At 33.1% G+C, this 24,490-nt stretch overlaps 1 protein-coding gene across 3 annotated transcripts in view; it reads left to right on the forward strand.

Annotated features, from left to right (window-relative positions):
• Positions 1-24,490, forward strand: part of LOC126891786 (ribosomal protein S6 kinase alpha-5-like) — a 570,345-nt gene that overhangs the window by 189,282 nt on the left and 356,573 nt on the right. For all 3 annotated transcript variants that reach the window (XM_050661058.1, XM_050661059.1, XM_050661057.1), the window contains exon 2: positions 19,463-19,531. In XM_050661058.1, coding sequence (XP_050517015.1) covers positions 19,463-19,531 — 69 coding nt within the window. The remainder of the gene's footprint in view (positions 1-19,462; positions 19,532-24,490) is intronic.

Below are 24,490 nucleotides of genomic sequence, written 5' to 3' on the forward strand. Positions count from 1 at the left end.
TAATTTTTTTTTAAATTCTATGCAAATTTAGTTTTCACCGGCGATCTCTACTTCTATGGAGGATTATTCCCTTCAATAATATTTTAAAAAATGCGAATAAGGGTTGTCTAACACACCGTCAAGTTTTTGTTTGAATTTATTTAATAATTTCTTATGGCTTATACATTTTAGAAAAATTGAATTTTCTCCATTTTTGTAAAAATTCAATTACTGTGTTTTGTCATGGGACAGCCGATGTCTGCCACCTAGTTAAGTTGATGTTTCAGTTCATAAATTCATTTTATTTCTTAAAATCTTTTTTCGAGTACAAACCATTGGATACTTGTAGTTGATATTTTTTTTGAAAATATCTTACATCCTTATTACTTTGTTTTTGTTATAGGTACGTAAGATCCAACCCACTTATCTTTTTAACTTTGTCAAACTTATATGCAGATAGAATCTTTAATTTAATTTTAACTAATTTATTTTAATAATAATTATATTTATTTGATCCTTACCTATTCATCCAATTCGCTATTTTTATTTAATATTTTCTTAAACTTGTAATCTTTAATCTCTCCGTGCATTAATATTATCTTTAATACTTATATGCATTAACTTCCCTTAATTTTCATAACTAGCTTGTTATTGGATTGAATTTGTCTGTCTGTGGCTTAAGTTTCATGTCAGCTTATAAGTATATGTTTATGTTTTAACAATTTTTTTTCTTTATTTTTATTAAAAAAGAAATGCATGCACCTTCTTCTGAAAAGAAAAATATTATGGTGTTGTTCAACAGATCAAGTAGACCGCAAGCTACAGTAGAAACGCGACAGTAGACCGAATACTATAGTGGCACCAAAAGTGCAACGTCTTCCAGACACTAAAACATCAATAAACGTCGCACGCCACTCAAATTTATAATATTTTTCAAAGAATTAATCTTATATTTATCTGAAAATTATTTTAATAGCGCCGGAGTTTTATTTTTGACCATTTCTTCACCCACAAAGCAGCTTAAAGTTATATCTCTACCAACATTTTTGTCATTCCGTCCCAATATCTCTCCCATTGTTATTGCTTTGTCAGTGTCTTTCATGAATAACGCCAGCGGAATCCCAACAACGGTTATAAAAGTTTACTTAGGGCCGCCCAGTCCATTCAACCGAATGTCAATCGCGTCTAGCATTCGATTTGTTTTATTTATTTTATTTCTTGTTTGTGTTTTCTGCAGACGTGTTTGTACCAAAAGTGCATAGAACTCACCCTGTGCCTAGGAACTAATTCACCCCTTTCTCAAAAACGCACCCGTTTAAATGGTAGCACTCCGCGGTTTTTTCATATTTAGAGGTCCATTGACCATATGAAGCAATAAAACTCCGTTAACGTTGTAGTTCCTTTTAGCTCTTTTATTTAGAACATACTCAATAGCCTATAATGAAAAAACTGATGTCATTGGGATAAAGCATAGGATCGGGGGTTAAAATTATTTCCTCACAAATTTTTACCATAGGTTCTTGAAACTGACAGCGACTAAGGAATGTGCACTATTGGTAAATCTATAACCCTGTTTTTAAACCAGGAGGGGTAAACTCAAGAGACATATTTACACCAAATAATGTCACTAGAAAAATCACCAAATACATCTTCTTTTTTGGTTGATCATGTCGGCCTTCGACGGTAATCCATAAATCTTATATTGTACTAATACGTCGCTAAAGAGATCTAAAAACAATTGTTTTTATATAAAAGCAGACTAAAAATCTAAAAATTAAAGGAATAACGCAGAAAACACAAAAAATCGCTGATATAACTTAATTAACCTATGAAATGCCAGTATGTAGTGTCAAAATTTCTTAAATGTCAATAGTGTCAAAATTTCATAACAGTGGAGTAAACTTGCCTGAAGTTGGACCAATTTTACAGACAAGCATTACGGCGCGGTAAATTTGAATTACTCCTCCTAGTTAAAAAGCAGGGTATTGTAATCAATTACTGCAATTTGAGTTATCAAGAAAATAAAAAATTACTTGATATGTTTTTAACCACAATAATTAAAGCTGCAAACGTATTATACTAGTTTCCTTTTACGTCGTCGTTAAGACTATAAGAATTATAAAATTGAAGAGACTTTTACCGAATGGAGATCCATATAGTCCAGAAAGCCACTGCGCATCCGCTAGGAAAAATATTCTAATTCGGATTTTTTGCAGAATCTTACTCAAAAAGGACCCCTTTTAGCAAATTTGCATGTTGCCAGGACCAAAAGGTGGTCAAAAATTTTTTAAACGTTTTTTTTTTGTTTTTTTCCTAAAATTATTTTTTTTGCATGGAAAAAAGTTTTTTTAGGTTTTTTGGATCATTCCAAACCGAAAAGGTCTTTAGTGACTTTTCTCTAAAAATGATAGTTTTGGACATAATATAAGCGATTAAAAATTGAAAAATTGCGAAATCGGCCATTTTTAACCCTCAAAAACTATGTGAAAAACTGAAAATTTGAATGTTGCCAAGGTAGGTAGATATTCTTTAAACATCTATTGATGAAATCCCTAAGAGTTTTTTGCAATACAATATTTAAAAATCCTTTGTTTTTTAATTGCTAATCAAGCGTGCGCGACACTATTTTCCACCGACAGTATGGTGCAAATGAAAGGAGTAAATTCGTTATTTCGTAAACCGTCGACTTTAAGGAAAAATCCCGAAACAGGTCGATTTTTATTTTTAAGTTATGATATTGTGGCATATATGGTATACTAGTGACGTCATCCGTCTGGGCGTGATGACGTAATCGATGATTTTTTTAAATGAGAATTGGGGTCGTGTGGTAGCTCATTTGAAAGGTTCTTTAATTCTCTATGCAGTAATGTAAACATTTACATAATTATTTGTACAGGGTGTCCTACTTCTTTTTTTTTTCAAATAATTTAATTTAATAAAAATTTTTTGGACAAACTGTATAAATAATTATGTAAATGTTTATATTACTGAATAGAGAACTGAAAAACCTTTGAAATGAGCTAGCACACGACCCCTATTCTCATTTAAAAAAATCATCGATTACGTCATCACGCCCAGACGGATGACGTCACTAGTATACCATATATGCCGCAATATCATAACTTAAAAATCAAAATCGACCGGTTTCGGGATGTTTCCTTAAAGTCGCCGGTTTACGAAATAACGAATTTATTCCTTTCATTTGCACCATACTGTCGGTGGAAAATAGTGTCGCGCACGCTTGATTAGCAATTAAAAAACAAAGGAGTTTTGAATATTGTATTGCAAAAAACTCTTCGGGATTTCATCAATTGATGTTTAAAGAATATCTACCTACCTTGGCAACATTCAAATTTTCAGTTTTTCACATAGTTTTTGAGGGTTAAAAATGGCCGATTTCGCAATTTTTCAATTTTTAATCGCTTATATGTCCAAAACTATCATTTTTAGAGAAAAGTCACTTCTTCTTCTTAACGTGCCCTATCAAGTCCCCTTGACGTTGGCGATTAACATGGCGAAACTGTCTCTGTCTCGAGCTATTCTAAATAGGTGTTCTGCTTTCTTTATTCCTGTCCACTCCCGGATATTCTTCAACCAAGAGGCCTGCTTTCTACCAATTCCTCTGCGTCCTTCGATTTTACCCATCATAATAAGTTGAAGAATATTATACCGGTCTCCCCTTACTACGTGTCCAAAATAGGCCATCTTTCTATATTTGATGTTATCAAGCAGCTCACGGGTAGCATTTGCTCTCTTAAGGACTGCCACATTTGTCAGCATAGCCGTCCATGGTCCAAGTCACTAAAGACCTTTTCTGTTTGGAATGATCCAAAAAACCTAAAAAAACTTTTTCCCATGCAAAAAGAATAATTTTGGGAAATAAACAAAAAAAAACGTTTAAAAAATTTTTGACCACCTTTTGGTCCTGGCAACATGCAAATTTGTTAAAAGGATTCTTTTTTGAGTAAGATTGTGCAAAAAATCCGAATTAGAATATTTTTCCTAGCGGATGCGCAGTGGCTTTCTGGACTAATATTTATCTCATATATACAAACTTTTTCGAAAAATGTCACTGTGCACGTTACGTAAGTAGTTTTAGTATAATACGTCATCACATGACATGTTAAGCTACATTTGGATTTCTTAAATTTATTCTTTCTTATATGCTTTACGGTTTGGTGGAATAATTCGGCCAATTTGTGTACTTCAGGGAAAGATTGTCGGGCTTGAAATAGAGTTCCGAAATTCTTTTAAGCCCCAAAGTCAATTATTGCCTACAATTGTGACAAAAATAGGCAACAGATTTTTACAGAATTATAGTGGTAAACTGGGAACGCTGAAACACCGAGAAGAATAACGACTGGGTGGTAAGTACAATAAAACAGGGCCATTCGTGAAAATTATGGAGGAAGTATAAGAAAACATTGCTTAGGAATGTCTTAACATGTTCTTAATTTTAAACGCAAGCATTTTCAATTTTTTTTAAATATCTATGCAAGCAATAATAGAAATTCAGCTAAAATACGTGATATTTGCATTGAATTATTTATAAAAATTCATGGGAAATACGCTACAGGTATTTATAATACTTATATTTTATATATTATAAAGATAATCATATCAACAGCCAATATCATTGTGTATTATTGGATAGATTGAAACAGAATCTCAGAGAGGAACAGACCCATATGCAGAAGAAGAAGTGTTCAGTTTCTCCAAAACATCGATTCACATCAGTTCAATGCATTAGTTCACAAGAGCATTATAGCGATGGCAAAAATTCATGAGTTAGAATTTGAATTGCTTTTTCATCCGACCTATTCTCCTGATTTGGCACCCTCCGATTATTATGTGGTACCAAGTCTGGTACCTCCAAGTTTTATTGTCCAGAGTTAGAAATTAGAACCACAAAAACATGTAATGAATATAATATATATATATATTGTTGTGATCTTGATTATTGATATGAGATAATAATTTTATATGTCATTTAATTTAATCAATGCTTTAATAATAATCTAATTAATTTACCAGATCACATATCAATATGTTTTCAATCTCAGGGCTTTTTTATAAAATTAATTACTTACATACGTGGCTTCTAAGTATTTCTTAATGGTTCCTAATCGGGATAGGAAAGAAAAGAGTAGAATAATAACACATATGGGTTACAATTGTAATCAAAATATTGTTTATTTTATTTAAATGGCAATCACTGCTTAATATTTGCTATATCTTATTATTCTTAAACATAACATTTATACATGGGAATCTTATTTCCTTTTGATTTCCAATTGAAAGTTTTTATTAACATTTAACTATTATGATTTATCAGCAACAATTCTATTTAAGTTTGATGAAGCTTTTCTGATATTATTGATTATGTTTCCTCAATTTTAAATGTGGTATTTACTACGAAAAAACCCATACATTCATGTCCAAACAAATGAGACTGACCTTTTTTTTTGGTGCACTGAGAATGTCTTCACATAAGACCCGTTTCCTGCTGTCCTTGGCTGCAATCAAACCTCGTCCTGGCTTCCAGTAATGTTCTCCTCTGAAACTAACTCGTATAGCTCTCGTTTCCTGCTTCTGTTGTGATGCTGTCTTCTACCTTTTTCGAAACTGCAATCAGCTACCGGGAACTCTTGGCTCAAGGAGGTTCTTTTACTCTCAACTTGGCCTACCTCTCGTTCTACGATAGATACTCCACACTCACGGAACTACACCGACTTTCTCACTCCTCGAACACTACCGTCTACTACTCGACTTCACTTCTCGACAGCTCAAAACATTCTGATCTCTATTTGTCATTCATTCCCCTCCTTTCTAAATATCCCTTCCAGATTCACAAATCAAAATTCCACCACCAACTCTCATTCGCAGTATTCCTCAAAACCAATTTTTAAACTTTCTAAATATGCTTAATGGATTTCAAAGAAAATAGTTAATTCCCATTCTAAAAATTACTTTCTACTAATTACAAAATTTAATGATCTATTATCTACTTTCACTAAGTCTTCTTTAGCATCGGCTAATGATTGAACCTTCCGCGAACAACGATAATGACCTATTTTCGATTTCACTTTAGTTTTATTTTAAGCGCATTGTTCCGAGTATCGTTTTAATCACTTCTTAAAATTAAATATAACAATTTGTTGTATACAGGTTGTTCTAAATTTATATGCCCGTGGTTGAGAAAATTAAAAATATTTTATATTAAAGTGACTTTTGTTTATAATTATCAAATTTTAATTTTTATATCAAATAGAAATATAACAAATCCCCGCCTTGTATTCGATAAAATTTATCTGCATTTTTAAATAAATTTTCTCGAGGCAAAACCAACTCCCTGTATATTTCCTTACTTTAATCTACGTCTTATATCCTAACTTACTATCTACTTCATGTAATTCTGTCTTTCATTCGTGATATTTGTATACATCGTGAATATTATAAATTCCTCGGATCTTTTCCGAGTTCCTGTGCCTCAACTCATAACTATTTATCCCATTTTCATTATTCACGATGTACGGGCCTTCGAAAACAGGCATCAACTTTGCGCAAATGCCCCCAGGAAGATTTGATACTCGTAATGCCCTCACGAGTACTTTTTCACCCTTTTGGAAAGTCACTGGTCTTCTTTTTCTATTTTGTTCCTGTCTTTGGATATATTTTTCGTTGCTTCGCCGTAATCTTCTCTGTACGGTTTCAATCACCTGTTGATATTCTTTTGGCTCTTGGTCTTCCCATGGCCTTATCGGCAGTACACCCTTCATGATGTATTCTGGGGTCTCTTTTGTTACTGTGCTCGGAATTGTATTTAGATACCTTTCTATTTCCGCCATTTTCCTGTCCCAGTGGCGATGTTGACCATCTGTTGCAATGCGAAGAAATTTCGTCACTTCCTGTATGAATCGTTCCGAAGGATTACTCTGTGGATGCCTGATGCTGACAAAATTTGTCTCTATTCCTCGTTCTCGAAGTTGTCCTTTGAAACGATCATTTCGGAAATACGTTGCATTGTCCAGTAGGATCTTTTTTGGTGTTCCTACTATGGCTATAAAATTGTCGATTTTTCTTAATATTTCCTCCCCCTTTGTGGTGCGGCAACTATATAATTTTACGTATTTTGAAAACACATCCACCATTACCAGAATATGTTTGTTCCTTTTAGTGGTCATAATTAGATCGCTTAACATATCTATCGCTACAATGTCTAGTTTGTTTCGGGCTTCAATATTTTTGGCAACATTTTCGTTTTTGAAATTCCGACTCTTATATTTTTGACATACATCGCACTTCTGGGTAATTTCCTTTGCAATGCGGTAATCCTGTCGGCTTATGTAATTTTCCCTAAAAACGAGCCAAACTTTTCTGCTACCGATATGCCCATTGTCCTCATGTAATTTCTTTATTATCTTTTCGGCCAATGTCTGTGTCACTAAATATAGTTCCTTTCCGTCTATTCTCTTAAAATATATGTTATTTTCTACTTCCGCTCTTCTTTTCTCTCTTTCCTCTAGGTCTTCCTGGTTTGTCCTTATCTCATTTAACGAATATATCCCTTCTTCTTGTATTAATCTATTTAGTCCCACCTGTAGAGTAATTGTTTCCTTTTTTCCGGTGTCCTCATCCCGTGTTAGAGCGTCGGCTATTATGTTGTCTTTTCCTTTTATATATCGGAACTCAAAATCATACTCCTGTAATAACAGAATGCCTCTATGTATTCTATTATTTACTAATCTATTCTTCATGATATGTACTAAAGCTGCATGGTCTGTTTCGATTGTGAATTTTGCTCCCAATAAGTAAAACCTCAATTTGTTTACGCAATATAGTACACTGGCAAACTCCAATTCTGTAACACTATATTTTCTCTCATGTGTTTTAGTCACTCGAGATATAAAACATATCGGTACTTCTTGGTCGTTTTGTATTTGAGACAGAACTCCTGCAAATTTTTGTATGGACGCATCAGTTCGGAGTATAAAAGGTAAATTGTAAATGGGGTGGTATATTTTCGTTCCTTTTGCGAATTCTCGTTTTAATGTTTCGAAAGCTTCCTCCTGTTCTTCTTTCCAATTCCTTTTTATTCCTTTTTTAAGCAATTTTATCAGAGGGATTTCCTTTTTGCTCAAATCGGGAATCAGCTTTTTAAAATAATTTATCGTGCCAAGAAAACCTCTCAATGTTTTCAAATTCGTTGGTCTTGGGTATTCATCTATGAGCTTGACTCTGTCTTCGGCTAATCTTACTGTTTTGGTGTCCAATTGAAAACCCAAATAAATGACTTCTTTTTGAAAAAATTGACATTTTTCAATGTTTAATTTCAATCCCGCTGTGTCCAATTCTTTCAGAATTATTTCTATGTGTTCCAGATGACTCTGAGTATCTTGTGAAAAAATTAATAAATCATCGATATAATGAACTATGAAATCTTCATGGCGATTCAAAATGGTATGTAGAGCTCGGACGAGTGCAGCACAAGCACTCTGCAATCCAAATGGCACTACCTTAAACCGGTAGACAATACCATCAATAGAAAAAGCGGTGTAGTTTCTACACTTTTCAGCTAACGGTATCAACCAAAAACTGTGTTTTAAGTCAATTTTCGAAAATATGTGTGACCCGGTGATTCTTCCAAAAATGGCCTCGATGTTTAGAGGTGATTCATATTGTGATACAGTGTGCTGGTTGATATTCCTGGCATCTAAACATAATCTCAATTCTCCACTGCTTTTCTTTACTATCACAATCGGGTTAACATATGGTGAATCACATCTTTCGATGATTTGATCTTCCAACATTTTATTTATTTCTTCTTTCACCTCTTGTCGATACTTGTATGGAATCGGGTAAGTTTTTGATCGAAAATTTCCCAAGTTTTTCACCTCAAATGAATGTTCGTACTTTTTAGCCACTCTGTTTTCCTCATTGATCAAATTTTCGTAGTTTCTTAACATCAACCGCAATTCTTTTTCTTTCCCTTCTCCACATATCAATTTTCTGTCTTTTTTCTCAGATTCTTCACACATGTTTACCGTGCATTCTGCATCCTCGTTTGCATATACCTCCTCTTCAAATACCACTGTTTCAATCATATTCTTTTCACTTTCATTTTTTAGCTTTATTTCTTCTTCTCCTGAGCCCGTCTCTTCTTTTGAGGAATCCCAGGTTTCCTTTGTTTCTGATGCTCTCAAATTTTCTTCTTCTGGGCTCAACTCTTCTTTTGAGGAGCCACAGGTTTCATTTTCTTTTATCTTTTTCTGACCTTTTCTCCTTTTTCTTCTTTGTCCTTGCTTCGCTGCCAAATTCATTTCCACTGTTTGTTCTTTACCTGATTCGTCCGTAATTTGTTTCTCATGTTCCTTGTCCTGTTCTTTTTCTTTTTCTTCTGTTAGTTTCATCGTATTATTTTTAAAATCTATCACTACATGTTTTTCTGCCAATTCGTCCACTCCTACTATCATGTCATGTGACATGTTTGGCATTATTACACATTGTAGTGCATACATATTCTTGCCCAGTCGTACCATTACTCGTATGCCTTCATTTATAGTTGCCAATGTCCGTTTGTTTGCGCCCACTAAATTTACCCTAGGTATTTTATAAATTAAATTTGTTAAGTTAACTTCTTCTATTAGTTTTCTGTTGACCAATGTTATTTCAGATCCAGTGTCTATCATAATTTTAATTGGTTTCTCGTTGATAAATCCATCCACAAATTTTAAATTAACTCCATTTTTCTTTTCGTTGTTTCCTGCCAATTTAATAAACTCCTTGGGGTGACAAAAGATTCCTGTTTGATTTTTGGTTTTTAGTGAGCGCCGTCGTGAAAAGACGCCGGTTGCTCATCGTTGTTTATATTTTCGTCATAATGTCTCTCTCCGTCATATTCATCTGTCTGGGTATTATTTACTTCTCTTCTATTTTCTCTTGGTCTGTCGGATCTGTTTCGGTTTTCTCGATATCCCTGTTCATTTTGTCTACCATTATTTCTGTTTTCTTGATTTGAGCGTGTGGTGTTTCTATTCTGGTATTCTCGATTTCTATCCTCATTCCATTGCCTATTTCTTTGTTCATAATTTCCTCTTCCGTTGTCTCTATTTTCGTTTTCCCTTCTGGGATTAAAATCTCGTCTTGTATAGTCCCTCCTATTTTGATTTCTATCTCTGTAATCTTGTGTTTCTCGGGGCCTGTAATCTTCTCGCGACCTTCTTGATTTTCTTTCTCTTAGACGTGATTCTCTTATTTGTAGGAATTGGCATAAACTATCTATGTCTTTGTAATTTTGCAATGTGATATGGTCTTCCAGCGTTTCCTCGAAATGTCTTGCAATCAGTTCGACTAATTGTTCCGATGAGTAATTATATTGTAAATGCTTTGCATTATTGTAAATTTGTAAAGCATATGTCCTTTCTGATACCCCCATCCTATCATTGTATTTCCCATTTTGCAATTCCTTGTTAATTTCCAATTGTTGGACTTTTCCCCAGAAATAATTCAAAAATTTTTGTTCAAATTGTTGCCAATTGCCGAATTCTTCTTCTTTGCTATCGAACCATAGGCTTGCTTCATATTTGAGATGGTTTCTGATAGTTTCTTTTGCTGTTTCGAAATTTCCGATGTGCTGTATTTTCTTTTTCAGGCTATTTATGAACGGCACTGGGTGTAATCTTCTTACATCCCCGCCAAACCTTATCTTCACGTCATCTGTGCTATGTATAACCATTTCTCTTCTTTCTCCGACATTCTGTTGCGTCCTGTTTTCGGTGACTTGTTTTTCTATTTCTGTGATTCTTTTTTCCACTTCTTCTCTGTCTACTTGAATAGCATTTTCTAACTTATTTTCCAAATTTTCTAGTTCCTTTTTCTGGCCATTCGTTAACTCCTCCATTTTGTTTTGAATTATCATTTCTTGTTCTTTCATGTGATCTTTAATTTTCATTTCTTGCTGTTCTATATCGTTTTTCATTGTTGTCAAACATCCTTTTATTTCCTTTTCATACTTTTCTATGCGTTCCTCTATTTTCTTATTGTTCTCTTCTATTGCTTGTTTTGTTTCCTTTTGATTGTCATCCATTTTTTGCTGTGTTTCATCCATTTTTTGATCCACTTTATCCATTTTCTTTGATGTTTCATCCATTGCTAGTTTTGTTTCCTCCTGATTTTTATCCATTGTTCGTTTTGCTTCATCCATTTTTTGTGACTGGAGTTGCATAAGTTGTAATAGTTTATCTATTCCTGATAATTCTTGCTGTTCTGATGCCATGATTGTCGTGTCTAAAATATCTTCTTGGTCTGAATGTTCTTTTTGTTTTTTGTTGTCCTTGCTTTGGCTTCTTGTCACTGACATTTGTTTTCAAGAAGTACTGTCCCCGCCAAATATGAAATTTTACTAGTATGTTACCAAGACGACTTTTTCTCACCCAAATATTATAAATTGTCAATAAATATATCAAATGTAAATATCGTAAAAATAAAATATTAAATCAGTTATGTAAAATTTGTACCTAAAGAGATCTAAAATTTTATGTTATCAAATGTAAGTATCTCACTTTTTACCACAGGCATATAAATTTTCAAATACCGGCTTTACTCTTTCTATCCTTCAAATTTGCCACTAGAAATACTTTATAATGCCCTCCACGTTGGACGACAGTTGTTGTGATCTTGATTATTGATATGAGATAATAATTTTATATGTCATTTAATTTAATCAATGCTTTAATAATAATCTAATTAATTTACCAGATCACATATCAATATGTTTTCAATCTCAGGGCTTTTTTATAAAATTAATTACTTACATACGTGGCTTCTAAGTATTTCTTAATGGTTCCTAATCGGGATAGGAAAGAAAAGAGTAGAATAATAACACATATGGGTTACAATTGTAATCAAAATATTGTTTATTTTATTTAAATGGCAATCACTGCTTAATATTTGCTATATCTTATTATTCTTAAACATAACATTTATACATGGGAATCTTATTTCCTTTTGATTTCCAATTGAAAGTTTTTATTAACATTTAACTATTATGATTTATCAGCAACAATTCTATTTAAGTTTGATGAAGCTTTTCTGATATTATTGATTATGTTTCCTCAATTTTAAATGTGGTATTTACTACGAAAAAACCCATACATTCATGTCCAAACAAATGAGACTGACCTTTTTTTTTGGTGCACTGAGAATGTCTTCACATAAGACCCGTTTCCTGCTGTCCTTGGCTGCAATCAAACCTCGTCCTGGCTTCCAGTAATGTTCTCCTCTGAAACTAACTCGTATAGCTCTCGTTTCCTGCTTCTGTTGTGATGCTGTCTTCTACCTTTTTCGAAACTGCAATCAGCTACCGGGAACTCTTGGCTCAAGGAGGTTCTTTTACTCTCAACTTGGCCTACCTCTCGTTCTACGATAGATACTCCACACTCACGGAACTACACCGACTTTCTCACTCCTCGAACACTACCGTCTACTACTCGACTTCACTTCTCGACAGCTCAAAACATTCTGATCTCTATTTGTCATTCATTCCCCTCCTTTCTAAATATCCCTTCCAGATTCACAAATCAAAATTCCACCACCAACTCTCATTCGCAGTATTCCTCAAAACCAATTTTTAAACTTTCTAAATATGCTTAATGGATTTCAAAGAAAATAGTTAATTCCCATTCTAAAAATTACTTTCTACTAATTACAAAATTTAATGATCTATTATCTACTTTCACTAAGTCTTCTTTAGCATCGGCTAATGATTGAACCTTCCGCGAACAACGATAATGACCTATTTTCGATTTCACTTTAGTTTTATTTTAAGCGCATTGTTCCGAGTATCGTTTTAATCACTTCTTAAAATTAAATATAACAATTTGTTGTATACAGGTTGTTCTAAATTTATATGCCCGTGGTTGAGAAAATTAAAAATATTTTATATTAAAGTGACTTTTGTTTATAATTATCAAATTTTAATTTTTATATCAAATAGAAATATAACAATATATATATGATGTTCAGTTCTATTTCGAAATAGAACTGAACGTCATTAAGCAAATAGCAGTAAACAATGGCTATAACGAACAAACAATTAATAAAATTTTAAACCAAAAACTCCATAAGAAAGCCCTGAAATTAGTCTATCCATCACCACAGAAAGAACCCAGTACCTTCTGCTCTATCACATATACTGGCAAGATAACAACAAAAATAGCCAGATACATAAAAAAGAAAGGAATAACACCAGCTTTCAGAGCTAACAACAAGTTAAGCAAATATATTAAGAACCATAAGAGCCGAAAGAGAAAACAACTACAGAGTGGTGTCTACAAACTAACTTGTGGTGACTGTCCGAAAACTTACATCGGTCAAACTGGCAGAACTTTTGACAAACGGATAGCAGAACACAAAAGGGCTTTCAACAATAGAAAAACAGACACTTCTACATACGCACTTCACCTTCTAGATCTAGATCATAATCATTCTTTTAATGAAGAGTTTCAAATTCTGCATATTCAAAGTAAAGGTATTAAGTCTTAAGCTATCTCTATTAGAATCTATGGAAATTAATAAATTTAAAAAATACAGATATAATTCTGAATGACCAACTCGAGACAAACAGCTCCCCACTCCTCAACCTCTTCAGTTAAAGACTTTAAAAGGGCAAACAGATAGTAAACTAAATCACTTGAGAAAGGCACTCTGCCGAAACAGCTGTAGTCACATAGTAATAATAAATTTTGTGGAAGTATAGAAAACAAACGTTTTCAGTGTTTTATTGTTAGATAAAAAGTTTTTTGACGAATTTTAATAAACTTTTGATATTAAATCGAACTCTTATTTATGAACAAATGTAGAAAAATTAGTCAACAATCAATGTGACTGGCTGAGTGGCGGCAGCCCATGCAAAAAAAACAATCAATGTCTCTCCTTGTAATGTTTATTCAAAATGTTGCCGATTGATACACTGCTGAGGTATCAATTATTTGGCAGCATTTACGGGTATTAATAATGAAAATCTCGCCACAAACTGTCTGGCGGCAAATATAATTGTTCGTAACCCCCGTGATCGATCAGGTAACCGCCCTTGAACTTGTCGTTGCCCTCGAGCCACCCCTGTACACTTACCCCATGTAGGCCGTTATCCTTTCTCGCTTTCGCCCCGAAATTCTGCGTTCGAAGCCCTCGAAAGGTGCCCATTCGTTCGTCTGGTGTCCTTGCCCTTTATTCAAAAAAATTTTTCGGGGCAAAAAACGTAGACGTCTGCGAGAAGAGATAATGTGGGTCTAAATTGGAGGGGGGATAAAAAATCGTACAGACGGGGCTATATGTCGATGATATTTGGGAAAATTGTGGAGAATTTAAGTAGGGTCAGTGGCACATCGCCGAAAAAATTATAAAAGAATTTTTTTAGTGTCTGGGTCGGGTGTTGCTCTGAAATTTTAACTTGAAAATGTACTTACTCATATGTATGTTATTTTAACGGTTTTTATAATACTTTTTAATTATTAGACAATAATAGTTTTTCTGGCGATAAAGGTGCTTTTTATTAAATAAGAAATATCAATAAATAACTTAAAAAACAGAAAATAATATTCCTTTGGTCGAATTTCGAATTTTAATATGTATAGCCATCTACACAGGCGCTTCTAATGTTGAAAACCAGGTTGGTTCTTTTGCCACTATCACCAACGAAGTTATAACTAAATACCGTCTTCCATATTACTGCAGCATCTAGCCAAACTATATGCTGTCATGAAATCATTCAGTTCTCCAACCAACAAAAACATAAGCCTTGCAATCTTCACGAACTCACTATCCCCCATCCTATCTACCAAGAAAATTCACTCCCAAAATTCATTAATTCAAAGCGTCCACAACGCATGCCACCAATTAAAATATAAAAATATATTGGTTAACATTATTTGGACTCCATCGCGCGTATATATTACAGGAAATGAAAATGTATATCAAGCAGCTAAAGAGGCATCCCGTTTTGATATTTCAATGGGCAAAATATTCAACTTGGAATAGATTACATTACAACATACAATCAATCAAATGTGCTTGAGAGCCTGGCAAAACCTCTGGAATATAACAAGCTCAAAACTTCATGATATTTAACATTCAACGCAGAATCACTACCTTAAAAATATTAGATATAGAAGATAATAAAAGGTACAAATAAAAGTAAAAACTATTTATTTTAACCGAACCGTATTATAACAATAATATACAAACAAAGAAATTAAGGTGTTTCTTCTACAAAATATTCTTACAGACTAAAAACCAAACCGAACTAAAACACATTTCTCGCATTCACATCCCTTATAACATGATACTTTTATGCAATCTTACGTAAGTGGGTATCGAACTGACCTTTATGCATTCGGAGAATTCGGCCACCAATGAAGGCTATTCTAACACTTAACAAAAAAAAAAGAATGTGTGTGTACTTTGTACGCACGTAAGAAGTTATACTTCTATTATATGATTTAAACGAAATTAATATACTTTTTATTTATATTTTGTTTAAATATTAAACTAATTTATACTTACTACTTCTCAAACATTTTTATTAGAACAGTGCCAAAAATTAAAATAATAAAAGAATAAAACACACAGAAACACATTAAACAAGCCACAAATGATGTCTGAACATTAATTGTCGAAAAATTTTTTAACTAAATACGTATTTTCTGAAAATACAATTATATAATAAATATACTTACAATCATAAAATGTATTAAAAAAAAAACAAAAAAGAAAGTTTCTATTGGGACTCGAACCAGCGCTGATAAGAGCGGTTGGTATTGGAATTCATTCGCCTTCTCCGCTTAGCCACGGACACTATGTGTCATTATTTACGAAGATCGACTAACTAAACGGATTAAACTTGTGATATTTTGATATTTTGAAAATTGATCAAATTATTTTAATTTTGAATTGAAATGATTTAGAATTGAAAAAATACAACAAAACATAGAGTAAAAAAACAATATATTAGGTGAATATTGATAGAAATTTTGATGGTAATCAAATTATATAAATAAAAGTATTACATACTATGTATTTTGGCAGATCAAATAGGTAGGTTTATACCCATGATACATTAACAATTATTACGTACCTGTTGCTTTTAAAAACTATTTAAAAGTCACTACAATATTATAAACTTTTTTGTTTCTGTCCTCACAACAATAAAACTAATATATTATACATTTGTTTACCTTTACCTCGAAACCACAGCTGCCATATCGGATAATTTTTGACATGTCATTTGAACATCCAATCAGAACAAAGTTATATTGCGCATGCGCCGGGCTGATAGGTTTTAACATATAAAAAAATCACCCTCTATCGCCGGTAAAGAAGTATAACTTCAATAATAAAGTTGGGTATTAAGTAAATTCCAACAAAAAACACCAGCATATCCACCAGGAGGATCTACGGGGGAGGGGCAATTTCTTCCGGTGCAAAATAAAAAAAGCTGACATGAAACTAAAATCACAGAAGACAAATTCTTCTTCTTCTTCTCGTTGTCCTTATGCCCTATAAGAGCGTCGGACTAGAAGACAAATTCAACCCAATAAACACGCTAGTTAGGAAAATTAAGGGAACTTAATGCATATTAAGTTATTATTTATGTCTTTTATGTTGTTTTGGTTTATCTTTATTATGTTTTTTGGTTGGTGTTGCATTGAAAGTTCCCCCCTAAGGAAATTTTCCCTCCCAAAGCAGATCGGTCACTGAGAATTGGACATTGCCGTCTTACCTGATGGGTCATTTCCACATGGTTACCTGATGAGTCAAAGCAATCATCTTTGGTGCCATATCTACAATATCCGTGTCCCCGTCAAACCCATACTAGTTGAGTGCCAGCTATACACCAACACTCGAAGACTGCACAAACTGGATGAACATCTAACAGCCACTCTTAATGACAATAGTAAATACTAATGTAGTAGTGATAAAATCAAAGACTGTACTCAAAAGACTAAATACAGGGTGTGGCATTAGTGTGACAAAGTCCAATTACTCTTTTGGCGTAAAAGATACGAAACAAAGTTGTTGAGGTAAAAGTTGGGGTATAGATAGGACCATAATTTAAAAATATTTTTAAATATACAGGGCCACCCGTATTGACAGAGTGACACAAACTTATGTTTTTTTTTTAATTAAACACCCTGTATATTGTTACACTTTTGGATTCTCCTCGATGCATTCTTTCATAAAATATAGAGTTCTGTAATATTATACGAGGTATGTAGTTTAAAAGAGAATTACGTTTTTTTGTTAATTTCGTATTAACATTCACACCCTGTAGAATTGTATCTATTTGACATCAAAATGTCGATTTATGTTCAAACGATTTTTAATATAGTCTATTATTGTTAAACATTATTAATATAGCGAAATATATAATTTTAGTATACAGGGTTGGTCGATACTCGGAGTGAGTATTTTCTGAGTTTTCTTAAATGGAACACCCTGTATTTTAGTATTGTAATGAGATGATATTTTATGGTACTTTTTTTATTTCTTTAGCATTCCCTATACCTAAGTGCTTTAATTTGTGAGTTATTCGTGATTCTTTAAGCCAAATATTAATTGCAACAAAAATTACCTACGTGAAATTTTATTAGGTGGCCGTGAAAACATTAAATCACAAATAGTTTTTCGAAAAAAATACAGATTGATGTAGACAGATCCTTAATTTATTAATATTGGATGACATATTATCAGAAACATACAATATTCTACCTAGTTGGCTACGACATAAATTTGCTTAATTGGTTACCATTACTAATGCGAATTTTTCTAATGAGGAACTTCTGGTTTTTGTACTAGGAGAGTATAACAAAAATGTGCTACTCGCCATAAAAATTTATCATCCGCAATTCCCTGACAGACGACAACCAAGAAGAGAAACTTTTGAAAATATATAAAACGGTTTCAACAGATTAGACACTTAGATTTTATGAGAACGGCCGTACTAACATGCAGATCCTCAGTGACACTAAGGATTATATTATTTAATTCATTTTATTCATTTACAATAGTTTTTGTTCGATCAGTTTTCTCTGCGTTGAAAACGTTCTAGTAAACTTTCAAAAGTTCCTCTTCTTGGTTGTCGTCTATCAGGGAATTGCTGAAGATAAATTCTTATTGTTAGTAGCACATTTTGGTTATACAGTTCTAGCACAAAGATCATATTAATCAGTTCCTCATTAGGAAAAATTCATATTAGTAATGGTAAAAAATCAACTGGAACTATAAAAATAGTATAAATAACAAAATGTTTAAGCAAATTTAGCGTCATAGCCAACTAGGTGCAAGTTTTTATTAATATTTTACGCAATAACAAGCTTAACTAGGTACGTAAGTACTTGGTATGTCATCCAATATTAATAAACTAAGGATCAGTCTAGATTAAAGTAGATCAGTATTTTTTTCGAAAAATTATTTTTGATTTAATATTTTTATTGCAATTAACACGTTGACGGACAGTGCGTCAAATGTATAAGCAAGTGTTGTGACACTATATGTATTTTGCAAAGTACAATAGGGAAAAATGCAACGTCTATAGACGTTGTGTCACATTACATCAATGGAAATTAGACGTCTATAGACGATCTGTCCGTCAACGTGTTAATGTTTGGCTTAAAGAATCACGAATAACTCACAAATTAAAGCACTTAGGTATAGAGGATGCTTAAGAAATAAAAAAGTACCATAAAAAATCATCTCATTACAGTAGTAAAATACAGAATGTTCCATTTAAGAACACTCCGAAAATACTAATTCCGAGTTTCGAACAACCTTGTATACTAAAATATAACATTTCGCTATATTAATAACGTTCAAGAATAGTAGACTATATTAAAAATCGTTTGAACATAAATAGAAATTTTGATGTCAAATCACTATAACTCTACTAGGGTGTTGTTAATGTTGCTACGAAATTAAAAAAAGCGTAATTATCTTTTAAACTACTTCGTACCATATTACAAAGCCTTATATTTTATGAAAGAAAGCATCGAGGGGAATCCAAAAATCTAAAAATATACAGGGTGTTCCATTTAAAAAAACATAAGTTTGTGTCACACTGTCAATTCGGGCGGTCCTGTATATTTAAAAATATTTTTAAATTATGGTTCTATATGTACCCCAACTTTTACGTCAATAATTTTTTTCGTATCTCTTACGACAAACGATTAGTTGGACTTTGTCACACTAATGCCCTACCCTGTATACTGTAATCCTTACTTTTGTAACTGTGTCAATGGCCTTAGTTGCCGAGACACGTTAATTTAAATAAAAAATACGTAAATTATATAAAAAAAATTATTTTTTAAACCAAAGAAAATCCTTATGACGCATTTTGAACCAAACTTTATAATTTTGTGCAATGTATTTTACAAAACATAAATTTTCACAAATGAAAAAATATTTATATTTTTCATTTCTTTTTTTGCAGTTAACCTTTCCGGAATTGGAAGGGTTGATATGTCACACTTCGATTTGCTCAAAGTTCTAGGCACAGGAGGTAAGTAATATTTTTTTTTTATTTTTTAACATGATATTTATTTTTGGCCGTAAACCTCCTCTTAGGAGGTTTACGGCCTCTGGGTTTAGATGTATGTGACAGGAGTATTTTATAAAATTCTACTGTCAGAGTGTCAGTTGTCATACTCCTCTAATATGTCTAAAGGTGGGAAACTATGTAATGTAATGTTAATTTATACGTTTATATCGACAATTTTCACCTCTACTAGTTTCATCTCTTTTTGCTTCACAATGTATTGTTTTCCATCTTTTGCGTCATTTTGCCGTTTATTAGCGCGCTCATCACTGTATACAAGTATGTACTCATATATACTTCTTTTCATGAGCATTTTTCAGTGCGTCACAAATAATAGAAAAAAAGGTAAGTCCGTGATAATATACATTTATGACATTTATTATAACATGACATTTTAGTTAAATCTGACAGTTGTCACATTGTATTTGCAATTTGGCACAAAAACAAATCAATTGTGTTTATTGCATTTATAAAATGGTATTTTCTTTGATGGTCTTATAAATTGTACAGATTATATTCGTAGGTATATAATTCGTAAATAATTTTTTTTTCGATTATAGCGCGATCTATCGACAACTAGAATAAATGTTATAAATGTCTGTAATCACGGACGTGCCTTTTTTTCTGTCACATACAATTTAATGCCTTAGAAAGAAATCGAAAAACTGTGACGCACTGAATGATGTCTATGAGAAAAAGAATATCTACACACACGTGTCTATAAGTTAGCTGTATACATATTATTATGCAATGCAATAAGTGTTGTGCTTACATACCGATGCAAGGAATGCTTTGTTGCAAGGAATTTATTGTTTTCTTTATAATACATAGTATAATTTATAGAAAATTTACATTTGAAAACTGATCATAATATCCACCTAATCATTCTAATCTAATGTAAAAGACAACAAGTTTAACATTACTGGCAATATTATTACAATCATAACATAAATCATCGTGTCTTCCACATTATTTTTACATATAACAACTAATTTTTGGTCGTTACTGATGTTATTAAATGTTAACCTTGCAGGTAATATTATTTTTGTTTCCCATAAAAATTATGATAAATCATAAAACCTTAAAACGTGTTGGAATTGATAAAATCTAATTATAGATATTCATTCAAGGTAAGAAAATTTAAAAAAATAATCAAATGACATTTTTTATACACGAACCTCTTCACGTGATACATTTTAAAAAAAAATCAATAGTAATTTAAACAGTTAATCTACTGTTTTACCTTTTTTCCTACTTTTTTTAGACGATGTTCTGTTGTATATACAGGGTTGACCACTCAAAACAGTCCACTCTGATTATCATCATCATTCCTCAACCTCTTGCATCCACTGTTGGATATAGGTTTCCTCTATATTCTTCCATTGTTCTCTATCTTGTGCGTTCTGTATCCAATTTCCCACTGCTTTTCTCAAGTCATCCATCTATCTTTTTGGTGGTCTACCTCGGGGACTTTTTTATCTTATCTAGTTCTCCATTTCATGAGTCTTTTGGTCCACCTATTATCATTTAAAGGTGCTACATGTCCAGCTAGTCCAGAAAGCCACTGCGCAACCGCTAGGAAAAATATTCTGATTCGGATTTTTTGCACAATCTTACTCAAAAAGGACTCCTTTTAACAAATTTGCATGTTGCCAGGACCAAAAGGTAGTCAAAAATTTTTTAAACGTTTTTTTTGTTTTTTTCCTAAAATAATTTTTTTTTGCATGGAAAAAAGTTTTTTTTAGGTTTTTTGGATCATTCCAAACAGAAAAGGTCTTTAGTGACTTTTCTCTAAAAATGATAGTTTTTGACATATAAGCGATTAAAAATTGAAAAATTGCGAAATCGGCCATTTTTAACCCTCAAAAACTATGTGAGAAACTGAAAATTTGAATGTTGCCAAGGTAGGTAGATATTCTTTAAACATCGATTGATGAAATCCCGAAGAGTTTTTTGCAATACAATATTCAAAACTCCTTTGTTTTTTAATTGCTAATCAAGCGTGCGCGACACTATTTTCCACCGACAGTATGGTGCAAATGAAAGGAATAAATTCGTTATTTCGTAAACCGGCGACTTTAAGAAAAAATCCCGAAACGGGTCGATTTTTATTTTTAAGTTATGATATTGTGGCATATATGGTATACTAGTGACGTCATCCATCTGGACGTGATGACGTAATCGATGATTTTTTTAAATGAGAATAGGGGTCGTGTGCTAGCTCATTTGATTTGAAATTTCTTCAATTCTCTATTCAGTAATATAAACATTTACACAATTATTTATACAGGGTGTCCAAAAAATTTTTATTAAATTAAATTATTTGACAAAAAAAGAAATAGGACACCCTGTATAAATAATTATGTAAATGTTTACATTACTGAATCGAGAAGTGAATAACCTTTCAAATGAGCTACCACATGACCCCTATTCTCATTTAAAAAAATAATCGATTACGTCATCACGCCCAGACGGATGACGTCACTAGTATACCATATATGCCACAATATCATAACTTAAAAATAAAAATCGACCTGTTTCGGGATTTTTCCTTAAAGTCGCCGGTTTACGAAATAACGAATTTATTAGCTTTGTTCGTAGTACGATCCAAACGATCAGCAACCGTTGCAAACCATCAGACGCATGCGCAGTTAACAGTTCGTAGACCACGAACGCGCTTGCGTCTGACGGTTGGCAACGGTTGCTGATCGTTCTACGAACAAACCTATTCCTTTCATTTGCACCATACTGTCGGTGGAAAAAACTATCATTTTTAGAGAAAAGTCACTAAAGACCTTTTCTGTTTGGAATGACCCAAAAAACCTAAAAACTTTTTTCCATGCAAAAAAAATAATTTTAGGAAAAAAACAAAAAAAAAACCGTTTAAAAAATTTTTGACCACCTTTTGGTCCTGGCAACATGCAAATTTGTTAAAAGGGGTCCTTTTTGAGTAAGATTGTGCAAAAAATCCGAATCAGAATATTTTTCCTAGCGGATGCGCAGTGGCTTTCTGGACTAAGCCCATCATCATTTGGCTTTGTGCAATTTTTTCTATGAGATCTGTCACTTTTATCCTCTCTCTCACTATCCTATTTGGTACCATATCTCTTCTTCTCTTCTTGTTATTTAGCAATATTCATTGGATTGTGTGAAAATTCCGAAACAGGTCAATTTTTATTCCAAAGGGATCATCTTCTAACGATATATACATCTGTCATTTGTCAACCCCTTCTCTTTTAGTACCTATCACAAATATCAGTTTCAATGGCGTTATAACTCTTCGTGAGTCTTTGCCGCGTTTAGTAGTGCCTTCCATATTTTTATCGGTTCTGTACCACTTTGCCATTGTCTGACTCCCGTTTTCTCCAGATTCTTTCTGACTGCATCTTTCCACCTTTTTCTTGGGTCCTCCTACAGACCTTTTTCCGTCTAATCTTTCCCAAAGCACATTGTTTATAAGGTGATCGCCATTACTGCGTATCACACATCCTGGCTATCTTTTTATATACCTCACTAAATTTTCTCACTTTCTGAAGAGACACTCTAACTCGTTATTATATCTGCGCCTCCATTTTTTTTGTCACGCTATCTTTGCAAGTGTCATATATCACTCGAAGGATTTTGTGTTTCCACACCTGCAGTGTCCTGCATACTGTACCTAAAGTAGAAAGAAAAATTAGAAGCGACCCTGTAATGCAGGACACTCCAGTAAAAACACTGATAATTGCTGGAGTAAACATTTTAACATGGTTTGCATATAATGATGTCGCGCATATCGGATATAAGTAAAGAACACGGACTTGATCTCAATCGAAAAAAACAAAGTACATGGTAGTCAGTAAGCGCGAAATATTAAATACACAGCTTTTGGTTAACCAACAACTAATTGACAGGGTCGACAGCTACACATACCTTGGTACCAACATAAACAGCCAATGGGACCACTCAAGTGAAATAAAACAACGTATAGGAAAAGTGAGATTAGCGTTCATAATGATGAAGTCTCTTTTCAGAAGTCACGATTTACCACTGGGTACCAAAATCTCTATCATAAGATGCTATGCATTTTCTACGTTATTATACGGAGTAGAGACCTGGACACTTTCCGAAGCTTTTTTAAAAATACTTGAGGTATTTGAGATGTGGTGTTCCTGACGCAATTTAAGAATTTATTGGTGGATCGTGTGACTAATGTTGAGATCCTACGTAGAATGGACAAGGAATGCGAGATTATTAACACATCGTTGCAATGTTATGAGGAATGAACAGAGATATGGCTTGTTGCAACTCCTTCTTCGGGGCAACATATTTGGAAAGATAGGACACGGGAGAAGAAGAATATCTTGGCTTCAAAACCTGAGAAAGTGGTTCACATCGACAACCGGACTATTCCGAATATCAGTAAGCAAAGCTAGGATAGCCATGCTGATCGCCAACATCCGGAACGAATAGGCACCGTAAGAAGAAGAAACATTTAAGCAAATTGAATACACATTGGTTGGAAAAAATCCTCAACAAAAAAGTCCTCTAGTCTGAACTTTTTGATTCTTCTGGAAGATAAAGGGTTCATACTGAGCTCATTACATGTATCAGATAGTCTATTCGAACTTTAATTCTTATTACTGTTCCGATTGGTGGGTTACGGAATTAATTAAAAATCAGTGTAACAACGAACAGTAATATATTTATTTTGGGTAAACAAGCGGTGTGCTTGCTTATATCTCGAAAGAGGATTGTTTGTTAGCGAGAGCGAGGGTGTGTCTGCATCGTTCGCATGCTGTGTAGAGACTGACTTGCCGGACCACCAACTATTATGTCAACTGGTTGGCGGTTTTGCGATAATGGCCAGAAGGGTCATAAATTACTGCATCTGCCTTTTAAAAGATGAGAACCTTTTTGTATTTTAAGAAGTTGACATAAGGT

The sequence above is a fragment of the Diabrotica virgifera genome, chromosome 9, assembly GCF_917563875.1.
Source record: "Diabrotica virgifera virgifera chromosome 9, PGI_DIABVI_V3a".
Classification (NCBI taxonomy): Eukaryota; Metazoa; Arthropoda; class Insecta; order Coleoptera; family Chrysomelidae; genus Diabrotica; species Diabrotica virgifera.